The 21704-nt window shown below is 41.0% G+C and overlaps 1 protein-coding gene across 2 annotated transcripts in view; it reads right to left on the reverse strand.

Moving 5' to 3' along the window:
- Positions 1–1101: 1101 nt before the first annotated feature.
- Positions 1102–21704, reverse strand: part of GNA12 (G protein subunit alpha 12) — a 41003-nt gene continuing 20400 nt past the window's right edge. For both annotated transcript variants that reach the window (XM_065684551.1, XM_065684550.1), the window contains 2 exons: positions 2938–2988; positions 1102–1976 (listed from right to left, as the gene is read on the reverse strand). In XM_065684551.1, the coding sequence (XP_065540623.1) occupies positions 1407–1976; positions 2938–2988 (621 nt within the window). In that variant the 3' untranslated portion in view covers positions 1102–1406. The remainder of the gene's footprint in view (positions 1977–2937; positions 2989–21704) is intronic.

Raw genomic sequence — 21704 nt, forward strand, 5'->3', positions numbered from 1 at the left:
GGGAATCTGCTGACTTTTTATAGGTACAAACAGCCCTTCAGGTTTTCTTCTTGGATAAAAACTGTGACAAAAACTGCACAGTAAACTGCTTGAAAATTACCTAAAGGACAGCACTACAGTGTTGATACGAATAGCAGATCTTCAGTTTGTCCATGTTCCCCACTGCAGTAGAAAAGATCAGATATGTCTGTACACAAAAAAGGCACCTGACAGTTATTTTCACTGATTGAGTGTGCTAGCAAAAAAACAGTTCATATCAGTATTATCCATTGCCTCTTGCAATTTGACACACAAACCATTGCCCAAAATGGGCAATACCAAACTCTATTGTACTCAGAATTCCATGTGCATTACTATAGGCTAAAGATCCCATTAAGACACAGATTAAAGGCTAATTTTACAGCAAGGTCTCGCTGTCCAAACACATCAGTGCAGCTGTAAAACTGGGATCTCTAGGGTGTTCAGTCTTCCTATAAGGTCAGCTCTTGGGAACTAATCAAGCAGCTGCTGTACTACCAAAACCTTTGCTTAAGAGTTTAATCAGCTTTCAAAGTTTTGAATACAGATAAAGCCCTGCTACACAAGATACCAAACCTTCACGGACACTGCCGACTGTGGGTGCGAGAACAGTGCTCAATTTCCATCACGTATATCTCACTTTAGCACCCACTGGGCAGATACATGGTCAGGTGCTCCAACACAGGCTGCTTCACCAAGGAAATCAGTTTTCCCATGATACAATACCCTTCACACATAGTGCAAAATAAACCCTTCTCCATATCCTTAACTTCCCTCCCAATTTACTCCAATACTGGTTTCCTTACATGGTTTCATACTTTTGCCTTAGGAGACTCACGCAAAGCCTTCAGACAAGAGCTGTGCATCCACCTCGATAAATGGATTCCAGACCCCTGGCAAAGCTAAGGGTTAAGAACAGAACTTCCATTAAGGTTCTCCGTTACAGCTGCCAATCTCTTACATTTAACATTAGTTTGATCGATTCAGCACCTCCAAACTACAAAAAAAAAAAAAAAGGCAGTTTGTATGACTAGTGTCTCTGAAAATGAGCATACTCATTTAAAACGTGTCTTCCATACATGGTTTGTCAGAGATTTCTTTTTTCCTAAGAAGGCAGAAGGTGGTTGTGTTATTCAGCATTCCAAACTAGGTACAGAACCTACAACGGCCATGTTTCAGTAGTGTTTCTAGTCCAAATGATTCAGTAGCTAACATCAACATTTGACTCCTTCGGCCTATAGCTCCTCTGTTTGGACTGGCTAGTTTACAGCATTCCTGAGCCAAGTAATTAGCATGGGTCCTACACCACATGCAAGGGCCATAAAGAAAGAATAAAAACTTTGATCTAACCCTCTGGCAAACTTTAACAGAACATTGCCCGTTTTCCTTCACTGCAACATAATATCCTTCAGATTCTCTTGAAGGATCGTGTCCTTCACGGCATGAAACACAAAGCGGATGTTTTCAGTGTCTATGGCAGTGGTGAAGTGATGGAAGAGCGGCTTACTACGATTTCTCCTCTTCCTGTCAAAGCACTGCACCAGATAACGTTGAACATCTTCTAGCCTGTGAGGGTCGCCTTTGAAGTCCGAGAAATACTTCTTAATGCTGACAGTCTTTACTTTCTCTACAAGAAGATCCATCTTGTTGAGGAATAGGATAATAGAAACATTAAAGAAAAGCTTGTTATTGACTATTGTCTCAAAGATATTCATGGACTCCACAAGTCTATTTGTGCGCCTGTCTTCCATCAGAACCTGATCGTATTCACTAGAGGAGACCATAAACAAAATTGAAGTTATTCCATCAAAGCACTGGAACCATTTCTGACGCTGAGATCTCTGTCCACCCACGTCCACCATCTTGAAAGGTATTTTTTTAATGATGAAATCATGCTCTACTATGCCTTTGGTGGCTTTTCTAGCCAGCAAAATATCTTGTTTGCTTGGGAAATAGTTCTGTAAGAGAAAAGGAGAAGAGTGTCAAAAAAGAGTCCTTAAAAAATGCTGGCTATTGCCAGAATATTGAAACAATAGGAACAATCAACAGGAGTAATGTTTTTTTATTAAAAAGTGAAGAAGAAATACTCAACTTTAAACAATGAGCTGTTGATCATTTATCTCAACACATTTGTGGACAGCTGAGACATACGAGAATGAAAATAGAGGACCAATGCACTCATTCCCACTTCTATCTTTCAAGCCTCCCATTTTCAGGCTGACGTCTACTTTCTCACCATGAAATTCTTAGCTACAGCATAATCACCATTTAGGAAGTGTTCAGTAAAGCAGATCAAGTCATCCCTGAAAGGATGTTTTTTACAGTTCATTACTCTTACAAAGGAGATCTTGCAAGCGTTAGTGGATATACTTCTCCCAGGTTCACCCTCTATGACCAGCAAGTACAGAAACATGTTCTACCACAGGCTGTGGCCCAGCCCACCACTGTAGAGAGATTTGTTCTTCAGAAGCTTATCACTGTTACTATTTAGGAAAGTCATGTCCCTTCTTTCTCCTCCAAGTCTTCTGGCAGATGTTTCCATTACAGATTTGGAATCCTACAAGTGCTGGCAATTCTTTTTATTTGGTAAAGTCTCATTCTGATACCTCAAGTAGCAGCATCCATCAGATCGTCAGGAAAAGTGAATGAGATCCAGAGGCTGTATAGAAGTTCTGATAAAAGACATGACCAAATACAACTTCCATAAACAGTATTTGTCATTTGCCAAAAAAGATGAAGCAAATACTAAGCTTCAGTTTCATAAGGCTGGAATTTACTATTCCTAAAGAAAGAACACTGATGTTATTTAATGCATTATTATAAAAAATTCCAAACATCAAATCCCACTAATCATAACACACCCAGGCTTCAAATATCTCTCTGAGCTCTTTTGGTTCAGAAAGAGAAGATATGTCTTACCAGCTGACCGATCCGATCCAGGTTATCCAGGAAGTATTTCACCGATTCACCCTGTGGAAAAGGAATGAGATGGAATTAAGCTTTTTTTGTAGGACAGCAAATCCAACTAAACTATAGCCTTTCACTTCCCAATAAGCATGGAGGTCTAACAGAGCAATAGCACAAGTGGAAGCTTGGACAACATCCTGATATGCTTCAGGAGCTGGAACACTAGAAGGAGTACATAGCTTAATTCACATAAACTGCCGATAATGACCAAAAGGCAGGGGTTTGGGTTTTTCAGTCACGGGCTGCTGTATGGGACACCTGGTTTGCTGGTGACAGGCGGGATACACCAGTCCCAGAGAAGAAAAAGGGTTTTGGGGCAGGAGTTAGCAGGGCTTATTGACAGGGCTTTAAACTAGTTATGAAGGGGGGAGGAGATTTAACTGGGCCTGTTGGGGACAAGCCCAAGAGGAACATGCTAGGGATTGAAGGATGGCGGGCTAAGGAGGACTATCAATCTCTTGTTTCACTTGTGGGAAAGGATAGCTTTTTAGACCCTGTCCCGCAGGGGAAAAAGGGTACTAGGACTGGCTCCCTGAAATGCCTGTACACCAATGCACGCAGCATGGGGAATAAACAGGAGGAGTTAGAAGTCTGTGTGCGGGCTAAAGGTTATGATCTAGTGGCGATTACAGAGACATGGTGGGACAGTTCACATGACTGGAATGTGGTCATGGATGGCTATGTCCTTTTTAGGAAAGATAGGTCAGCAAAGCGAGGTGGTGGAGTGGCTCTTTACGTGAGAGAGCAACTAGAATGTATTGAGTTCTGTCCGGGGTCGGATGAGGAGCAAGTGGAATGTCTGTGGGTACGAATCAAGGGGCTGACTGGCACGGGTGATACAGTTGTGGGGGTCTATTACAGACCTCCTGATCAGGACGAAGGAGTTGATGAGGCTTTCTACAGGCAACTGGAAGTAGCCTCGCGACTACATGCCTTAGTCGTCGTGGGGGACTTTAATTACCCCGATATTTGCTGGAAGACTCACACAGCCAGTCATTCACAGTCTAGGAGGTTCCTCGAGTGCATTGATGATAATTTCTTAATGCAAATGGTGGACGTACCAACTAGGGGAGCAGCGCTGCTAGATTTAGTACTCGCCAACAAGGAGGGTTTGGTCGAAGTGGTGACGGTCAATGGCAGCCTTGGCTGCAGTGACCATGAGATGGTGGAGTTTAGGATCCTGTGTGGGAGGAATAGAATACCTAGCAAAGCCACAGTTCTGGATTTCCGAAGGGCCAACTTTGGCCTCTTCAGTCAACTGCTAAGGGAAGTCTCATGGGAAAGTGTACTAGGCGGTAAAGGGGCTCAAGATAGTTGGTTAGCATTCAAGGACCGCTTCTTCCAAGCTCAGGATCGGAGCGTCCCAATAAGTAGGAAGTCAAGTAAGGGATCTAGGAGACCGGCGTGGTTAAACAAGGAGCTGCTGGGCAAACTCAAGTGGAAAAGGAGAATCTATGGATTATGGAAGGAGGGGCTGGCCGCTTGGGAGGAATATAGGACAGTTGTTAGAGGATGTAGGGAGGCAATTAGGACAGCTAAGGCCTCCTTGGAACTCAATCTTGCTAGTCGGGTTAAAGACAATAGAAAGGGCTTCTTCAAATACATAGCAAATAAAACTAACACAAGAGGCAATATAGGCCCACTGCTGAACGAAGTGGGTACCCTGGAGACAGAGGATATAAAGAAGGCAGAGGTGCTGAATGCCTTCTTTGCCTCTGTCTTTACTCCTGCAGACTCTCCCCGAGGGCCCCGGATTTCTATAGCCCCAGAAGGAGTCAGGACAAAGGAGGAGTTTGCTTTGGTAGATGAGGATTGGGTTAGGGATCAGCTATGCAATCTGGACATCTGTAAATCGATGGGTCCGGATGGAATGCACCCACGGGTGCTGAGGGAGCTGGCGGAGGTCATTGCTAGGCCACTTTCCATCATCTTTGGAAAGTCGTGGGAAACGGGCGAGGTGCCTGAGGATTGGCGGATGGCAAAGGTCACACCAATCTATAAGAAGGGCAAGAAGGAGGACCCGGGTAATTATAGACCGGTCAGCCTTACCTCCATCCCTGGAAAGGTGATGGAACAACTTATTCTTGACTCCATCACTAGGCATATCAAGGATGAGGGGGTCATTAAGAACAGCCAACATGGTTTTATGAGGGGGAAGTCATGTATGACCAACCTTATAGCCTTCTATGAGGAAGTGACTAGGTGGAGGGATGATGGTAGAGCGGTAGATGTAGTTTTTCTTGATTTCAGTAAGGCATTTGATACTGTCTCCCACAGCATCCTCATAGATAAGCTAAGGAAGTGTGGGCTTGACGATCAAGTAGTGAGGTGGATCGAGAACTGGTTGAAAGGAAGAAGGCAGAGAGTTGTGGTCAATGGCGCAGAATCTAGCTGGAGGTCTGTGACTAGTGGAGTTCCTCAGGGGTCGGTGCTGGGACCGGTGCTGTTTAATATTTTCATCAATGACCTGGATGAGGGAACTGAGTGCACCCTCAGCAAGTTTGCTGATGACACAAAACTGGGAGGAGTGGCTGACACACCAGAGGACTGTGCTGCCATTCAGCGAGACCTGGACAGGCTGGAGAGTTGGGCGGGGAGAAACTTGATGAAATTTAACAAGGGCAAGTGTAGAGTCTTGCATCTGGGGAAGAACAACCCCATGTACCAGTACAGGTTGGGGGTTGACCTGCTGGAAAGTAGTGAACGGGAAAGGGACCTGGGGGTCCTGGTGGATAGGAGGATGACCATGAGCCAGCAATGTGCTCTTGTGGCCAAGAAGGCAAATGGCATCTTAGGGTGCATTAGAAAGGGAGTGGTTAGTAGGTCAAGAGAGGTTCTCCTCCCCCTCTACTCAGCCTTGGTGAGGCCGCATCTGGAATATTGCGTCCAGTTCTGGGCCCCTCTGTTCAAGAAGGACAGGGAATTGCTTGAAGGAGTCCAGCGCAGAGCCACAAAGATGATTAAGGGAGTGGAACATCTCCCTTATGAGGAGAGGCTGAGGGAGCTGGGTCTCTTTAGCTTGGAGAAGAGGAGACTGAGGGGTGACCTCATCAATGTTTACAAATATGTAAAGGGTAGGTGTCAGGATGATGGAGCTAGGCTTTTTTCAGTGATATCCAGTGATAGGACAAGGGGCAATGGGTGTAAACTGGAGCATAGGAAGTTCCACGTTAACATCAGGAAGAACTTCTTTACTGTAAGAGTGACAGAGCACTGGAACAGGTTGCCCAGGGGGGTTGTGGAGTCTCCTACACTGGAGATATTCAAGGCCCGCCTGGACAAGTTCCTGTGTGATGTACTGTAGGTTACCCTGCTCTTGCGGGGGGGTTGGACCAGATGATCTTTTGAGGTCCCTTCCAACCCTTGGGATTCTGTGATTCTGTGATTCTGTGAAGTGGAGCTGCCAGAATATATCACCACCATGGAGGTAAGGTAATATTTCTTCCACAAGCAATTCCCTACAGGTTCTAGGAGAATCAAAGTTGAATAGAGATCTCACTAAATGTTCAAATCTATCTAGTAAATCTTTACAATGCAAAGAAGTGTTGCTGAAGTCAGTCTTTCGGCACAAAGAATTACTTTTCTCCTTGTATGATGAATGCAGTTAATTGCCACTGGGTGGGAGTAAAAATGAAACACATTTGTAAGAAACCAATGCATTTTGTTTAAAATTCATAGCCATGAACAAAAGCATATCCTAGACTGGTTGGCATTTCTTTAGAAAAGGGAAAGATTTAAGTCACCTGCAATTTGTGAACATTTAAGCTAGACTCGCTTGTCAAGAAAAGAAAAAAGGAACATTCTGAAGGATTTACTCTTTTACAGACAGTTTCCCTTTTAGGTTCATTCTAATGATGATTTGCTCATCTTGTACAAAATCCTTTAGCAGTTATGTTGAGAAGAATACAGACAGTGTTTACAAAGAAATATTGCTCTTACGCGAAAATGCATGAGGGTCTTTGTGTTTTGTGCAATAGGGGGGTTTTCTCTCAACAAGCCTGCCCATGTGTCACACTCAAATCAAGTGCCACTTGGCATAAGTGGATATAGGAAGACCTTCATGTACTTTGTAGAAGTAAAAAGATTGTTTCCACATAGATGCAGACTTTACTTCTGGAGTGAAATTATCTTTTTCAGAAGCCCATTCTCGTTGAAACACTTCCCTTTCATTTCTTCAAATGAAGACGATCCCTTCAGTAATAAAGTATTCTTCATTGTTTAAGTCACGTGTCTTCCAGTTGTAGCCAAGTTGTAAGAAAGATACAACGGAAAAACCCTGCTGCCTTTTAATCATTTTAGGCAGCAAATCACATAACATCACAGATCAGGGCTGTGTTGATAACGACCCAACTGACAGTAGGTGCCCTCACCAAGTCACCAACTGAGAACGAGAACATTCTCAAAATACCACCCCAGACTCCAACAGCAATCTAAATTCTTAAATCATCCGTTCTCCTCTACACCATTAGCAAAACAGATTTATTCCCTTTCAGTACAACCGCAAAGAGATGCCAGCACAACAGGTCACTCTGAAGAATCACACTGGAGATCAGAGGATACAGTGTACTGTACAAGTACATACTTTCAGCCTAAAGCATAGACAATAAAAGACCTGCAGCTTATTATTTCATAACATTTTAAACTAGAAGTGCTTTTTCACAGATGAGAGAAAACACACATATTTGCAAAAACCTGCCATGTATTACAAAAGATTTACCATGGATCCTTAGCAGAAAAAATTACTTCTTTTTTCGGGGGGGGGGGGAGGGGGGGGGAAGAAGTTTCCAAAGAACAATTGCTCTAAGAGCTTCCTTACAATCGTGAATTTTCATAAGGTGAAAGTAATTTCCTGTATTTTTTGGCACTCTGTTGGATCAGTAGAGGTATCACAGACGGCATGAATAAGAAAAGTTCTTCCTGTACAGCATTAGTCATGTTAGGAGATGGAAGAGCCCAAAAAGAAAAGGTCACTGAAGATGCAACACCCCCCTCACCCCCCTATCTATTGTGCTTCGTCCTACACAATGCCTTTAGATGTGCAACAAGGCTGCAAACTGGCTGTCTCTGATACAACTTGTTCCTGCTTTCTACCCAGTTGCTGTAAGAGTCCTTGCCTTGTCCATATCCCCTCCCACGCTGAGCAGGAAACAGCTGTATGCATGTAAACTGCTGGGACACACAAGCAAGTTCACCTGATTTACAGCTTCTGCCTCCCCCATTTCCTGCCCCACGCATCAATCAGTTTAACATTTTGCACATTTATAAGAAGGTAAGAAAATAATCTAATGAAAGAAAAATGCATGCTCATTTCTGCAGTGATTTAGGGAAGCTGGACTTCCCTAGGTTCTTATAGAGCTCTTCCTAACATTGTAATTAAGCCAAATAACTCATTCTGGGTAATTCTGAGCAGTAATTGCAACACACTTGGGTAACCCAAGTCAGGTTGCTGGAACAGGTGTGAACACCATATGCACACTGACAGATCTGAAGAGGTCTGAATAGTCTCTTCCAGCCCAGAATTCAAAAGACATCCAGTACTTAAGTCAAAATACCTGCTTCCAGTCAAAACAACAAATCCCTGACAAGCTCCAGAGACTTTGAAGTTAAGAAAGGCTCAAAACATTAAAGCACACAAACCTGAAGGGAGAAAAAAAAAAAACAACCCCTAAACAACCCCAAATGCACACCACACACTGAAACTCCCTACTTTAAAGATGATTCCCTGATCAAGTCCTGTGTTATGGCTTATGGAATTGTGGGTTCAGCTCCTGTTCCAAGATTTCTCACATAACCTTGCTCTACAGCTTAGTCTGATTCACTGAAAACTTGGTTACTGCTGGGAAATCCATGGGGTATTTCAGTTCATGGAACAGGCCAGCACAGGACAACTGCAGACGGCACCAACTGATGAATAATTTGTAATGTATTTAAACGAGGAAAACATGGAAGCTCCAAGTGTTAGGGCTGCTTTGTATTTGGATTTTTAATCGGAACAATTGTATTAGCTGAACATTCCTTTATCTTATTTTTTTTCCTTTGTCACTGTGGAAAAATAGCTCACAATATTAATTAGCTCTAGAAGTCAAATTTAGTTAGCCTTATAAAGCTGCACTTGAATGCAATTTTGAATTCAGTTGATAAATTATTATACAAAACTATCATGCTTTAGGTATTATACACACATAAAACCACACGTGCATGTCTACGTATTTAAAAACATAGACTCAGTGAATTTATGAATTGCTCATCAAGGTAGGGTTTCCGTTCAAGACAAATTAACATCAAAATAAAAACAGATCAGCTTTTGATAGTTCTCATGTTGATCTATGTTTTTCTCTTGAAGACACAAACAAGCTGGTTTAGCTTTTTCAGTGCAAATTGTTAGTGTTTCTCCAAAGTCATCTAGCCATTCCTCTGCATTCAAAAGCTGGCTCCGCATTTCAAATACTCTCCTTTCCCAGATCTCAAGAGTTATTTCTGGTTTACTGGCATGACTTCCTATAGAAGTGGTAGCCAATATTTGCAACTGATTCATCAGGTACTAAATTGACAGACTGACAACTTCAATCACACTATTTTAACAGTTCTAGTGGAAAAAAAAAGAAGCTATTTTGAACACTGCAATCTACTTCAAACCATGCTTGCAAGCAGCAAAATAGAAATGAAAGCCATCCAAATCACATTTCAACGCCTAAAGATAATCACATTAAACAAGCAAAAAAGGTCAAGGTCAGATATGTCAATCTTTTACAGGCTGCAGTGTCACGAAAAACTGTGGCAGCTGAAGAAGCTTCCTCAGATCAACTATGTTGATTGAAGACTGTTGAGCTTCTGTCTTTTCAGATTTAAAAAGACCCAAATCTTATTTCTCTGTTAGTAAGTACACCATTTCCTTTTAAAAAATATTCTAACAATATTTATAAATAATAAAGTCTGAAAGGCATTATTTCATTTCAACCAGCACAGTCCTTAGATACGAAGCAACAAAATACGTCAGTGAAGCATGGCTGTACTTACATTTTTTTGTTTGTTTGTATTTTTGACTAATATTTGATTTCACATTTGAAAGCTCTATCAAAGCCTGAGGTGACCATCATCTATTTTGCTGCTGATACAAACCAGCTAGCTATGTTTTTCATCTTCCTTGATAATAAATCACAATGTCAAAACCCATGCCCTGTGTTTTCCGGGACAGTGGTGGGGGAAGGAAGAATGACCTCCGAGTTATGAATTTTACTCAGTTCAGATCCTCCGTTTTAGTACACCAGAGCATAGCATAGACCATTAGTCTTCCTCAACTTCTTGCTCACCACACAAGAGTTACCACAAATGCTTGGATGATTCACTCTCTCACTGCTAATCTCTTCTCCCTCTGCAATACATATCCTCTGAGTAACAGTTTTGCCAAGTGGGACCAAGTGAAGGAATAAGGGATGCTGTTCCCATTGTTCAGTAGGATGAGTCACTGCACATCTGGGAACTGGGGGAATCAAGAAACACAAACAGAAGGCCTAAAATGAGCCCACAAGTTCCACAATGCAGCATCACAGTTGGATCTTTATTTAAATTAGCATTATTTTTTTTAAACTGCCCTATCTGCAGTATAAAGCTTGGGGAAGCCAGAGAAAACAGAACAATTTGCTTAAAAACTTACTGGTGGAAGAGAAAGGGAGGAAAGGTAAAATACAAACATTCACTCTTGCTTCCTGAATTAGTGTTGAAAGCTCTTTTTTATATGCTAGATTATTTTGAACAGAGCTTTCCCAAGGGGGAAAAGCCACACAATTGAGAAGGTTTTATTCTATATAGTTTGTACTACATGAATGTCATCCTAACATTAGCTCCAAATAAGTCACTATGAAAATAATTGAATTTAACATCTCTGTCCCTTTAGGCTAGGTTCATAGCACATAAGAAATCTCCACAGAGAAATATTGTAACTAATCTGGCATCACTTCCTTCGCCATTGATAGCCTCACTGCAAAAAGCAAGCAGAAAACACTTGGGCAGAGATCCCAGAGTACTAATTCAATGAAAAATAAATGCACAACAATGTAGATTGCTTTAAAATACCCAGACACTCTGTAATAAGAAATGTTCTGCAAGGCTATAGTTTAATCAACTCGCTACTTTAACCCTCAGCCAGTTATTCCATGTGACAGTTGGTTCAATCATAAACAGCAGTGAAACATCCTATTGTCCAGTTCCCTAAAATACAGACTCATTTCAAACTGCCTTCTCAAATGCAGTTCCATCTACATTCTGCTCTGAACTAAGACTTGAAAGGGGACCCTATGTTCCAAATTGGCTTTTTTCCTTCCCTTGTCCCAAGGCCTTTTTGACATAATATTAATTTAGCTCTTCCTGATCATTCTGTCTCTAGCTGCTAAATTTAGAGTGCACGATTTAAGGTAGACCTGTCAGTCTTTGCTTGTTTCAGATGATGAATTAAACCACACAGGATGGAAACGTTATACTTCAAGGAAGCGTCTAACACAGATCTAACAAGATTCCCACAAATACAGCAAAACACACGGAGAAATAGAAACTGCAACTGCCCCAAACTGCAGCTGAATCTGCAAGATGAAAGCAACAGTGACCCAAATAAAAGAACAGCAGTATTTGTATCCCACCCTCCATTCAGGAGATGTTAAACACTCAGCAGCAGGGCTGAGAAACACAGAGGAAATCCCAGAAAGAAGTTTGGGAATCTCCCAGCCTTTAACCTCTGAGATCTTGGATACACAAATGGGATGGATTTAATGAAGTACTGACACACAATTTAATCCAAAGTTGGCCTTTATATAAGGTACTATCCCATCAGGGCTACCAGAGACACATACTGACGGAACTCAATCCTAATGCTGACTTTCAGTACTAACATGCAAGCAAAATATATGTTTTTGAGATAATTTTTGAGACAAGACCTCACTTTTTCCAAGCTTTCTGGGATGTTGGTCACCTGTTGAATGTATGGGGTTTGAATGTTATAATTTCAGATGTTTAATAAAAAGAAGCTATACAAAGCAGAGGCCCAAGGGAAGAGCAAAGTTATTAGCACAGAAGAATGGGTAAAATAACCAGGAGACTGGCAATTGAAAATGCTGGAGATGTCAGATCAGCCAAGTTTTTAGGTACCGAGATTAGAATCCGAAACCCCACCAGCACAGAGACACAGGAAACGCTTTTCTTAGTGAGAACTACTGGCCGTAACAAGCAGGTTAACATCCTACCACAATAATACATATATCCCTTGACAATTAGCACACAGACATGGCTCCAGGTTCTGCACCCTGGTTTTGTCTCAGGGGAGCAGTAGTCCTTTAAAGACCCCAAAAACCCAGGGTTAAAATTTTCATGAAACAACTTCCCCTCCCCAAACGTGCAGGTGCCTCCAACTTACTTCTAAACCTGCACTTCTAGTCAGCCTCACTGGTAACAGATTTACTACAGCCAGAAGTGTGTCTCTTCTCTGTGACAGCTGATGAATTGAGTATTATTTTCCAAGGAGATAAACAAGTCTGTGCTTGTTAAGAATTCACTCAGAAGGATGCTGAAGTAACCTAAATTGCCCTGAAATGCTCATGCCCATTCTACTCCATAATTCTGTTCTACAGATATTCTACATCCTGACTGGGCACTGAGATTTATTGACAAAAGACAAACATTAATTCTTCAATCACAAGTTCCAAGGCAGAGACCAGCCATTTTTACGTATTTAAGCCATACAGAATTCTATCCAATCTCTCTAGTATTGTTTAACTTCCTCCTTAACAACAGACTGAGCTACTGGCTCCCATCCAGCAACTCCAGTGCTTATCCAAGTTGCTGCTATCTGTACCCTACAAGCATAACGACTACAAAAAAGTACCATTTGGTTCCAAGCTTCTTCTAAAAAATACCTCTTTTTTTCTATTGCCTAGTCATGCAGTATAGGGATGAGAAGTTAAAGTTAGAAAAATCAGTTTTTCTTAGCTCAGTACAAGCAGGCAATGCAAAACTCTGTCCAAGTCAGGATGGCTTTCTATAAGCTCATCCTTCATGCACACAGGTCAAACTGTATGCTTTACAATATATGGATAAAAAACTGCATGCTAAATTAATTATCCCCCACAAAGTCTAGGCTAATCTGAGCTCCCACATCAGATAAGACTTGTGGATCCCTGTGACAGAATGAAATTCTAGCCTTCCCGCTAAGAAACACTCTCAACAGGAGCAGAGCTGTTGTGGAGAAGGGCAACTCCTACATGCCTCAGCTATTCCCAGCAATTAAATACAGCAACTTTCTGAAAGTGCTGCAAGGAAAAGGAAAAAGTCACATTTCTTCCCTGAAATTCTAGGTGCTTCTACATCAACAGGATGTAGAGAAATTACTCTCAATACTATGTTAACAGTTCTGTCCATGTGTCTCAAATATGCAACAGTGCCTCAAGGAGAAAAGGAATTTTCTGTTAATAGACTGAGGCAGGCTCATCCGACACTGCAAGCTTCAAGGAACATTAACAAAAATCCTCATTGTTTTGGTTTTACTCCTACTTACTGTCTCTTCATCACTGCTATTTCTGCTTCACAGATTTGCAATGACTAGAAGGAAAAGCAGGTGCAAACAGCAGAGAAAACAGTACTGGCCACAAACAAAAATATGCACAGTGCAATGCAAGAGGGTTAAATGACTGCCTTTATTTTTAATTCTGGAAAAATCCTTAACCAGACTTGCACATTAGCCACAGTGATTTAACATTTCTCAGCCTTCACTGATTAGCAGCTAGCAAAGAGTAGACGCAAGGGGATATATACCCAATTCATGTGGAAGAATCATCGTTATGTTTAAGCAATAAAAAACTCCGATAACTGTATCCACCATCAGCAGCGTGCCCAGCTTACACACACACTCGTCCTGGCACAAGTGCACGACAGACATAGTCATAAGCATCCCATGAAAGGATTCCTTCCTGTTTCCCTGCCAACTGTCTAAGCGAATGCATTGTCTAAAATAGCTGCCAGAAGCCTTTCATCTCAAACACCGGAGGTTCTTCGTGAAGCTGAACTAACGCACGCCAGCTCAACTTCTCATTCCAAGCACAGCCTGCTACAACGCACAAGAGAAAGCAAGTGAAAGCAGCAATCTGCCACAGTGAAAAGAAAGTCTTGAGCTGTAAATGGAAGGATGGATCCAAGATTCTGGCCAGTCACTAGCAAATTATCCCGTTTATTCTCAGTGGGAAGCTGCCATGCAAAAATGGGCATTTCCAACTAACACATCAGAATTTAGAAGCAACTGAACGTTTTTTTTACAAGGCACCAGGAATGATGCACAATCACGTTATTATGTGACCTTAGTCCCGTGCTTTGTTTTCAGCAGCTCAGTATGCAAACCTGAAACTCCCTTTGTTTACAGAAGACATCTGCAGAACTAGAACATTGACCAAAAAAAAATTACCTTATGAATTAAACTAGTCAGCAGTGCTGACTATCTGATCAAGACTAAATCACAAGTTTACCACTGTGTTTCCCTTTCAAATCTTATCAGATCAAGGGATGGGAAATAAATCTCTTAGATCTCGTGGGCTGAACAAACAGCTAACACCAGCCATGAGAGAATGTTGAGCTTGGACTTTTCCATGGCAGGTGGCCAGCTGGAAAGCTAAGCAACTTGAATGCACTTACAACAGACATAACCTTGAGTATCTCAGCAAACGATGTTTCCTACTCCACTTTTACACCACAGCACTTGTTGCAAAGTGCCCTAATGCTGCACTTGCTGTGAAAACAACAACAGATTTGTCTATGTTTGCTGTCAAAAGGTCACTATAAGAATTGGAAAGTGTAATTTATTCCTTATATTTGTTTTTAAAATGATTGTCTCATTTTGTATGTATACAACCGAGATACCTTTGGATGTGATGTAGCCCAAAATGGTGGTCTTGCAGGATTCAGAGAGCTGCTCAGTACCTGAAAGTCAGGGTTTATGCAGAAATCAGACCAAGATCAAATGCAAGGTAAGTCTCAGTTGAACTCAGGTTTGCTATTTAACAATTTGATTCTGATAAATCCGAATGTAGTAGAGAGCAGAAAAATAAAACTCCACCTTTCTTGCATTACTCAGGTTTCACACCTCAGCATTCCTCAGGAATCCTCAAGCCAATTTCCGTGTCTAATTTTCACAAATCATTTGTCCTAGAAACAAAACTTTCCCATTTTCAGTCATAGCTTGGTATTTGTTAATTTTAAAAGGTTGACCATCTTTGAACTCTGAAGTGCACTGTTTTTGCCAGCTGTTACTGTGTGACTCCTCAAATCAGTGGAATTTCATAACGTATACTTGCTTGTTCTCAGTACTGAGAAGTTACTCAATATCTCACGTTCACCCACTTACACCAACGTTGGCATTGCCTTCTATGAGGTCTGACCTTTACGTGCACCTGTAAATCACTAGCGATCAAGCTGCCTCATGGCATATGGCACAAATGAGTATTTCTTTAGTTCACAGCTGTACTTCGGGTCTGTGAGAGAGGGTTTCACCCAAGTGACTGCCCTACCTATAACCTCATTTCTCCTGCTCCAGTGCCAATGCTGCACGTTGAGTCCAGATGAACTATAGTGAACCTTAAGCCACCTTTGGTGATCTGAAACAAACTACAGCTTCCATTGACAATCAAGTTCTTTGTGATCTGATTCACAGGCATTATCTCAAAACATTTATTTATTCACACTCAATCACAATGATCGATTAATCCAAGTATTTTCTCCCCCACTGAAGGTTGTTTCAGCATGAGGACAAGGGAAGTTCTTTCAAGTTTGCTCTTAAACCTTGGCACTATTGATGCTTTAGTATGAAGACTTAGTAACGTAATCTTCTTACTTCATTTCAGAGTTTGTTCTCTTTCAGAGCATTCAAGATTGCTTTTCCCACATTTTTCACTTCATTCTACCACACGACTCACATCATTACTTTCACTTATGAAACCAAAATTGGAATGAATTTACCTAAGCTGAAGCGTAAAGCTGTTCAGATACTGGTTCACTAAAGGATTAAACATCCCTGAGCAAAGACTCACAAGGTGAGATGGGGCTGGTAACTGCATGAACAACAACTGCACTAATGTGCAATGCCATCCTATTTTCATGTGCACTTAAGCCACATCTTTTGACACAGTCCTCAATTATTATAAAGTCTTGAAGCAGAGGCTTATTAGAAATGACCATGGAGGAAAAAAGCCCACAAATAATTTAAATCTTGCATCAAATGGAAAGCTTTATTTTGATTCACCCTCCTATACATCTTATTTAAACAAATGAAGCACTGAACACCTGAACACAAATCTAATGTTGAAATAAGCAATTTGACATAAGTGACTTAGTCTCTATCCTGAAGGCCTCATCTACAAGTGTAAATTACTCAAGCCACAGTGGAAAATGAAATGGGTTTAACAAACTTCAAGCTGTTAAGCAGTCTAGCCTATTAAAAAAAAAGTCCTAATTAAAGCCCAGTCACACCCTACTGACTGCAGAGGTGGAAGCAGCCCAGCCACGCAGATGGCCATCTGAAGCCCTTGCAACCCAGAATGCATGTGCTGGACTGGGAAAAAGAAGACAGAAAGAGAGGATATAGTAGGTGGTTCTTTTGCCTCCTACCCACATCTATCATCATTACTGATTCAGTACTGTACTCTGACCAGACGGAACAAAGTCTTACATACACAAAATTCAGAGATGGAATTAAATGGGAAAGAGTTTCATCAATAAACCACTTTTTTTTTTTTCATTTTGAGATTTTACTGAGTTTTCCAAAGTAGAATTAAGTGAGTACCAAGGAAAGCAAGTCAAATTAAGAGGCTTTGGGGGTGGGGTAGAAAGCAGACCTTCTAAGGACAAACACCAACAGTTTGTTCAGGAGTAAAGCCAAGTGAAGCACAAGTCTGCCACAGTCTGAACTGCAGGAATCTGTGTTGTATACAGAGGAGACATTTGAAAGGTGTCAATAAATTACTTCTCAGAGCAACATGTTTTCCACTTTCTCAAACAGAAAATCTTGCATGATGTTTCCAAGAAGTTTTCCTCCCCTCCCCAAAATCTTAAGTCAGTAATAGAGCAATATCGGTTTACTCCACTGAGCTGCTTTAAGTATAGCTGAAAACTAGTAAGAAGGTGAAGACCATGCTGCCTTCTGCCTTAGTACAGAAAGCCTTCCCAGCTAAGGCAGGTTTATAAAAAGGAGAAGCAGAGCACTGAGAAACTTTACTCTTCTCCTTTGAGGAAACAACCTCATAGCTCTGCCCCTTCCATTAGTGTTCAGTCATCAGCTGGTTGTTTTGTGGCAGTACAAAACCTCAAGAGATTTTCTGGAACAGTATCAAGTTCAGATGCATCCTTACGTCATCTCATCTATGAAGATCTCTACTGCTGCATAGCTACCATTTCACATACTCAAAAGTCAAATACTGTGTTTCTTCCCTCCCTCTGCTCACTACCTCCTGCTCCACACTCAATACCTGTGAAATGGAATGTTGACTTTGAATGGTGTATGCAAACACGTCATATACTCCAATAACTTCGAACGCAAACATTCAAAAACCTAAACAGCATCCTTGAGGTACCGGCATCTTATCTTAGCATCAGAAAGATTTACGGAGTAAAGGAAGCGCTCCTCAGATGAAGGATCAGCAAGATAAAGATACTGCCACATTCCTTGGCAAGCACCAGGATAAGGTGATGTGATGCCAACTGCTTGTTCCTTCACCAACACCACAGCATGTCACTACTTCCTCTGCAGTTACAATCAGTCATAGGGTTGCACTCTGCCTCAGATGAGCTTCCCAATTTACAGCAGACCTTCCAAAAATTAGTTGTGCCAACATAAGCACGAGCACAGTGCAAATCAGAACTTCCTAAACTCTCATTTCCTATTGCTCACGGTGATTACTCTATCACAGAACTACAGCCCAACTTAAGCTCTATCCTTGAGTGACACATTGAGTAAAGCGAAGTTTTAAGGTAGAGCAGGTTTGTTAAGGAGACAGCAGGAAAACGGGAAGATGATACGAAAAAAGTACATTAAAGAAAACTACAATCTTTTCAAGAAGTCTTTGCAAAGAATCAAGATTTGGATAGCTAGCAAGAATACGACACAGCAAACTAAGCATGTTATCACTACCTAAGCAACCTACCTGACTTCCCTTTTCAGCTTTCTGTCAGATCCTGTCTTTTAAAGAACGCAGGCTGATTAAATGTAATTCACTCTCAGCATGACAAGTTAAGAACAATGTAAGTATCTGTTCTCTTAAGTATAAAACCCCAGAAGACATGCCAGTAGGACTTCCCACAAAAACCAGACCTAGTTTCAAATTTTTGCTCATTTGCTCATCTGTGCTTGTTACTTGTTCTTAATCCTACATAGCTTACTATGAACTAGGATATTCAGGAAAGCCTGAAACCATTCACTGCACATTATCCTATTAAATTCAGTGGCCTCTTTGAAAAATCCAAGCCTTAACCTCTTCCTGGAGCAAGACACTGAGAACACTCTTGCTGCCTGTCCCAGTTCTAAGTGGAGCTGACAAGGCCTAGTACCAATATGAAAGAAAGCTGAATTACTATGGGGAACATACAAATGAGGTGCAAAAGGCTGAACAGTAAACCTGGAACCTTCTGAAGTGCATCATCAGCACTGCTCTTCTGAGCAGACTGAGCCGTGTCAGGGAGACAGGCTCAACAAAACCATTCACCTCTTCTTTTGCAGTGCCTGTGGGGTTATTTTTGCCTAATTTCCTGAAACCAGTCATAGGGTCAGAAAAGTGCTAATACAGCACAAAGCCAGTAGCAAACACTCTCTTTTCTTTTACACAGCTAAGCCAGTCCTTGCTGGATCTTCAAGTAGTGCCCATAGCTTTAATACACCAAAAGCTTTGAAAGCCCGTACCATGGGAACACAAATATAATAGTCTCCATTTCAGCTATATCTTTTGAGATTAAAGGGTTGAAACCAGTCTGACAAGTGGTGCCCTTCCACTAGAAACAATATTCTTCATTGTTTTTAAGATAGATAAATATTAACATATATGTCTCTGCATAATGCAGGTACTTTGCTGAAACTAGAATTAAAGTTGTCCTCATGCTACCATGATTTCAATCTATGCATATGCTCGTTACTTCATATATGAGCATTCTTCTGCTTCCACCAAATTTCAGCAGGAATTCTTTATTAAACTCCCTCAGTCATACAGAGAGCACACCTTTAAATGTATTTAATTTACTTGGATATCTGGAATACATTCTTATTACTGGGAATCTCTATGGAGATATTAGTTGCCAGTTTTGAAGTCTCCTGAATTACGGAGATCCATTAGAAACTTTCTGAAGATGACACGAAACAGCATGATCAAAAGCTAAAGGCTGCTCAGTGGGTTGGATTTGTCTCTGCCCAGAACTTTCCTGCACACTAGAAAAGGATAAAGAGATTACTCCAGTGGTTTTTTAGCTGCAGTTGGGTACTGGCTCAGACAGCCTGAACTGAAAGTTTCCTTCCTTGTTTCTCACAGCATGTGCCAGCATTTCTTGATGGGAATGCAAAGATTAATTACAGCTGTACTTGCTCTGAACAAATCCTTATATTCAATACAGTCCTGCAAGATTTAGAGTAGCGCTAATTAGAGCTTAGAACAACAATTCTGCGAAGACAGACATACTGAGTATTTCTTCTAATTATTTCATGCATAATAAAAATCAAAGCTTCTTTCCAGAAGCAGGGTAGCATTTATTCTCGAGAGTTGGGAGCCAAAAGGACTTTTCCAGTCTAAACCCATTAGATTTTGCGTTTCAGTGCTATTGCTGAAAGTAAGACGTCAACCTATAACTGCTACCACACGCAGAGAGGCAAGGACAAGTACAGTATTTATTCTGTAAACCTTTGGAGCACCCAGACAGTTCTCTAATGGGCTCAATTACAAGAGGTAAAGACAAAACAAGTTTGTTCTTAATAAAACACACATGAGTAAAAAGAAATCTTTCAACTAGAAAAATGGCAGTCATTAGGCAAGATGCAAATTCTCATAACGAATCTTCAACATGGGAGCTGTATCTATGAAGTTGTTTCATTCACCTTAACCACACCAAAAATACAGACAAGATTTATTGGCATCTGAAGGCCAAAAGCGAAAACTCCTACAGGCAGCCTTACATAGTACCATAAAAATACTAGTCTTTTTAATCTACCTCCAAGAACCTAAAAGTTAAAAAGTAGGACCACACAAAGTCTGAATTTCAGCCTTTTGGTATCCATTGACAGCAGGGCACTAATGAAGTGCATTAATGCACTGTACCTTTTAAAGGCTTTTGAATCGATTTTGCCTTAAGTTTTTGATCTTTAAATAAAACAAAACAGGAAAAATTGTAGAGTGCCAGGAATTCACTACACAGAGCACTAGAACAGCCAGTAGCACAGGTCTTTATCCAGCATCTGTCTCAGTTCCCATATGGTAGCCATATCAATTTCTTGTTATCCACTTATTTATTATGTATGATCTGCTCATTACTTTCCAACTTATCCTCCCAATTCCATGCAGGCTACATTTCATCCAGCTGTTGCATTTTGTCACAACCTAAAGCCAGGAGCAACTTATGGCAAGAATCCTTTTATTTTTCCACAGAGCATTTAGTACTGAGAGCTTTAATGCCTGGTTGAGACTTCAGGTAGGTACTGTTACAAATTGCTGCTCTCTAACACTTTTCCATTTGTACTGTTTTGAAAAGGTCATAATTCACGACCTGTCTGGTTCTTGTTAATTTCTCTCCAAAAGCAGAAAGTATTTCAGAACAGCTAATAACCGTTTTACCTATCACACAGCTTTCTATGGATGGTTCTGCTTGAGAGAATGGCTTCTGTCATTGAGAAAAAGATACGGCACAAGTGGATTTTGTTGGAGCTCAAAACGATTTTCAGTGTAGAATGATTTATGACCTTTAGTTCTCTAAATGGTTCTGAATCCAGCCTACTTTAAATGCACGTTCTTCTCACCTCTTGGTCAGTGGCACTTAAAGCAAGACTGAGATTATAAAGTGAAGCATTCTTGCTGCAGGTGACAGACAACGTGTTATGAAGGCATCCTCAATCCTGTTTCCTGCTCCAGCTTAGTCCTGAATGTGAATCTCAGTGGCTGACAAGACACACTACTGCTGGTACAGCCAAATGCTGCTCAAGAAGTTCCTCTGGTGGCAATAGGCCCATCAACCTATCTCATTTAAGCATTTATTTTTGGAATACTTCAAATATGAGACTGTGCATTTAACTTCTATAGATGCAAACTGACAAACTACACAGTATTAGCCAACATCCACAGAATCTTGTGCAAAGATTTCCAGCTGCATTTTGCTTTATGTTACCTTCTCAATTTTTAATAAAGCCCAAACTGTAACTTGCCAACTCTCACCTCTTGAACAAAATGCCACTTTTGTTTGGGAGTTCTTACTTGAGACTTTAATCTAAAAAAATTTTCCTATTTGGTCTTAGACACAGGATTAGAAGCCAGGGACTCCAACTGCTAATCCTGCCTACTACACACCAGAAAGAATGCTTTGCAGTACTGTACTTACACAAGCAATTAACTTCTTTTGCTGTACAAAGATGAGTCAAACTCCATAGCTTAACCATCAACTTTTGAGGTCTTGGTATTAGAGGGCAGAACCAGAACTAAGAATATAAATCTGTCACTTCATTGTCACAA

The sequence above is a fragment of the Lathamus discolor genome, chromosome 6 (assembly GCF_037157495.1).
Source record: "Lathamus discolor isolate bLatDis1 chromosome 6, bLatDis1.hap1, whole genome shotgun sequence".
Classification (NCBI taxonomy): Eukaryota; Metazoa; Chordata; class Aves; order Psittaciformes; family Psittacidae; genus Lathamus; species Lathamus discolor.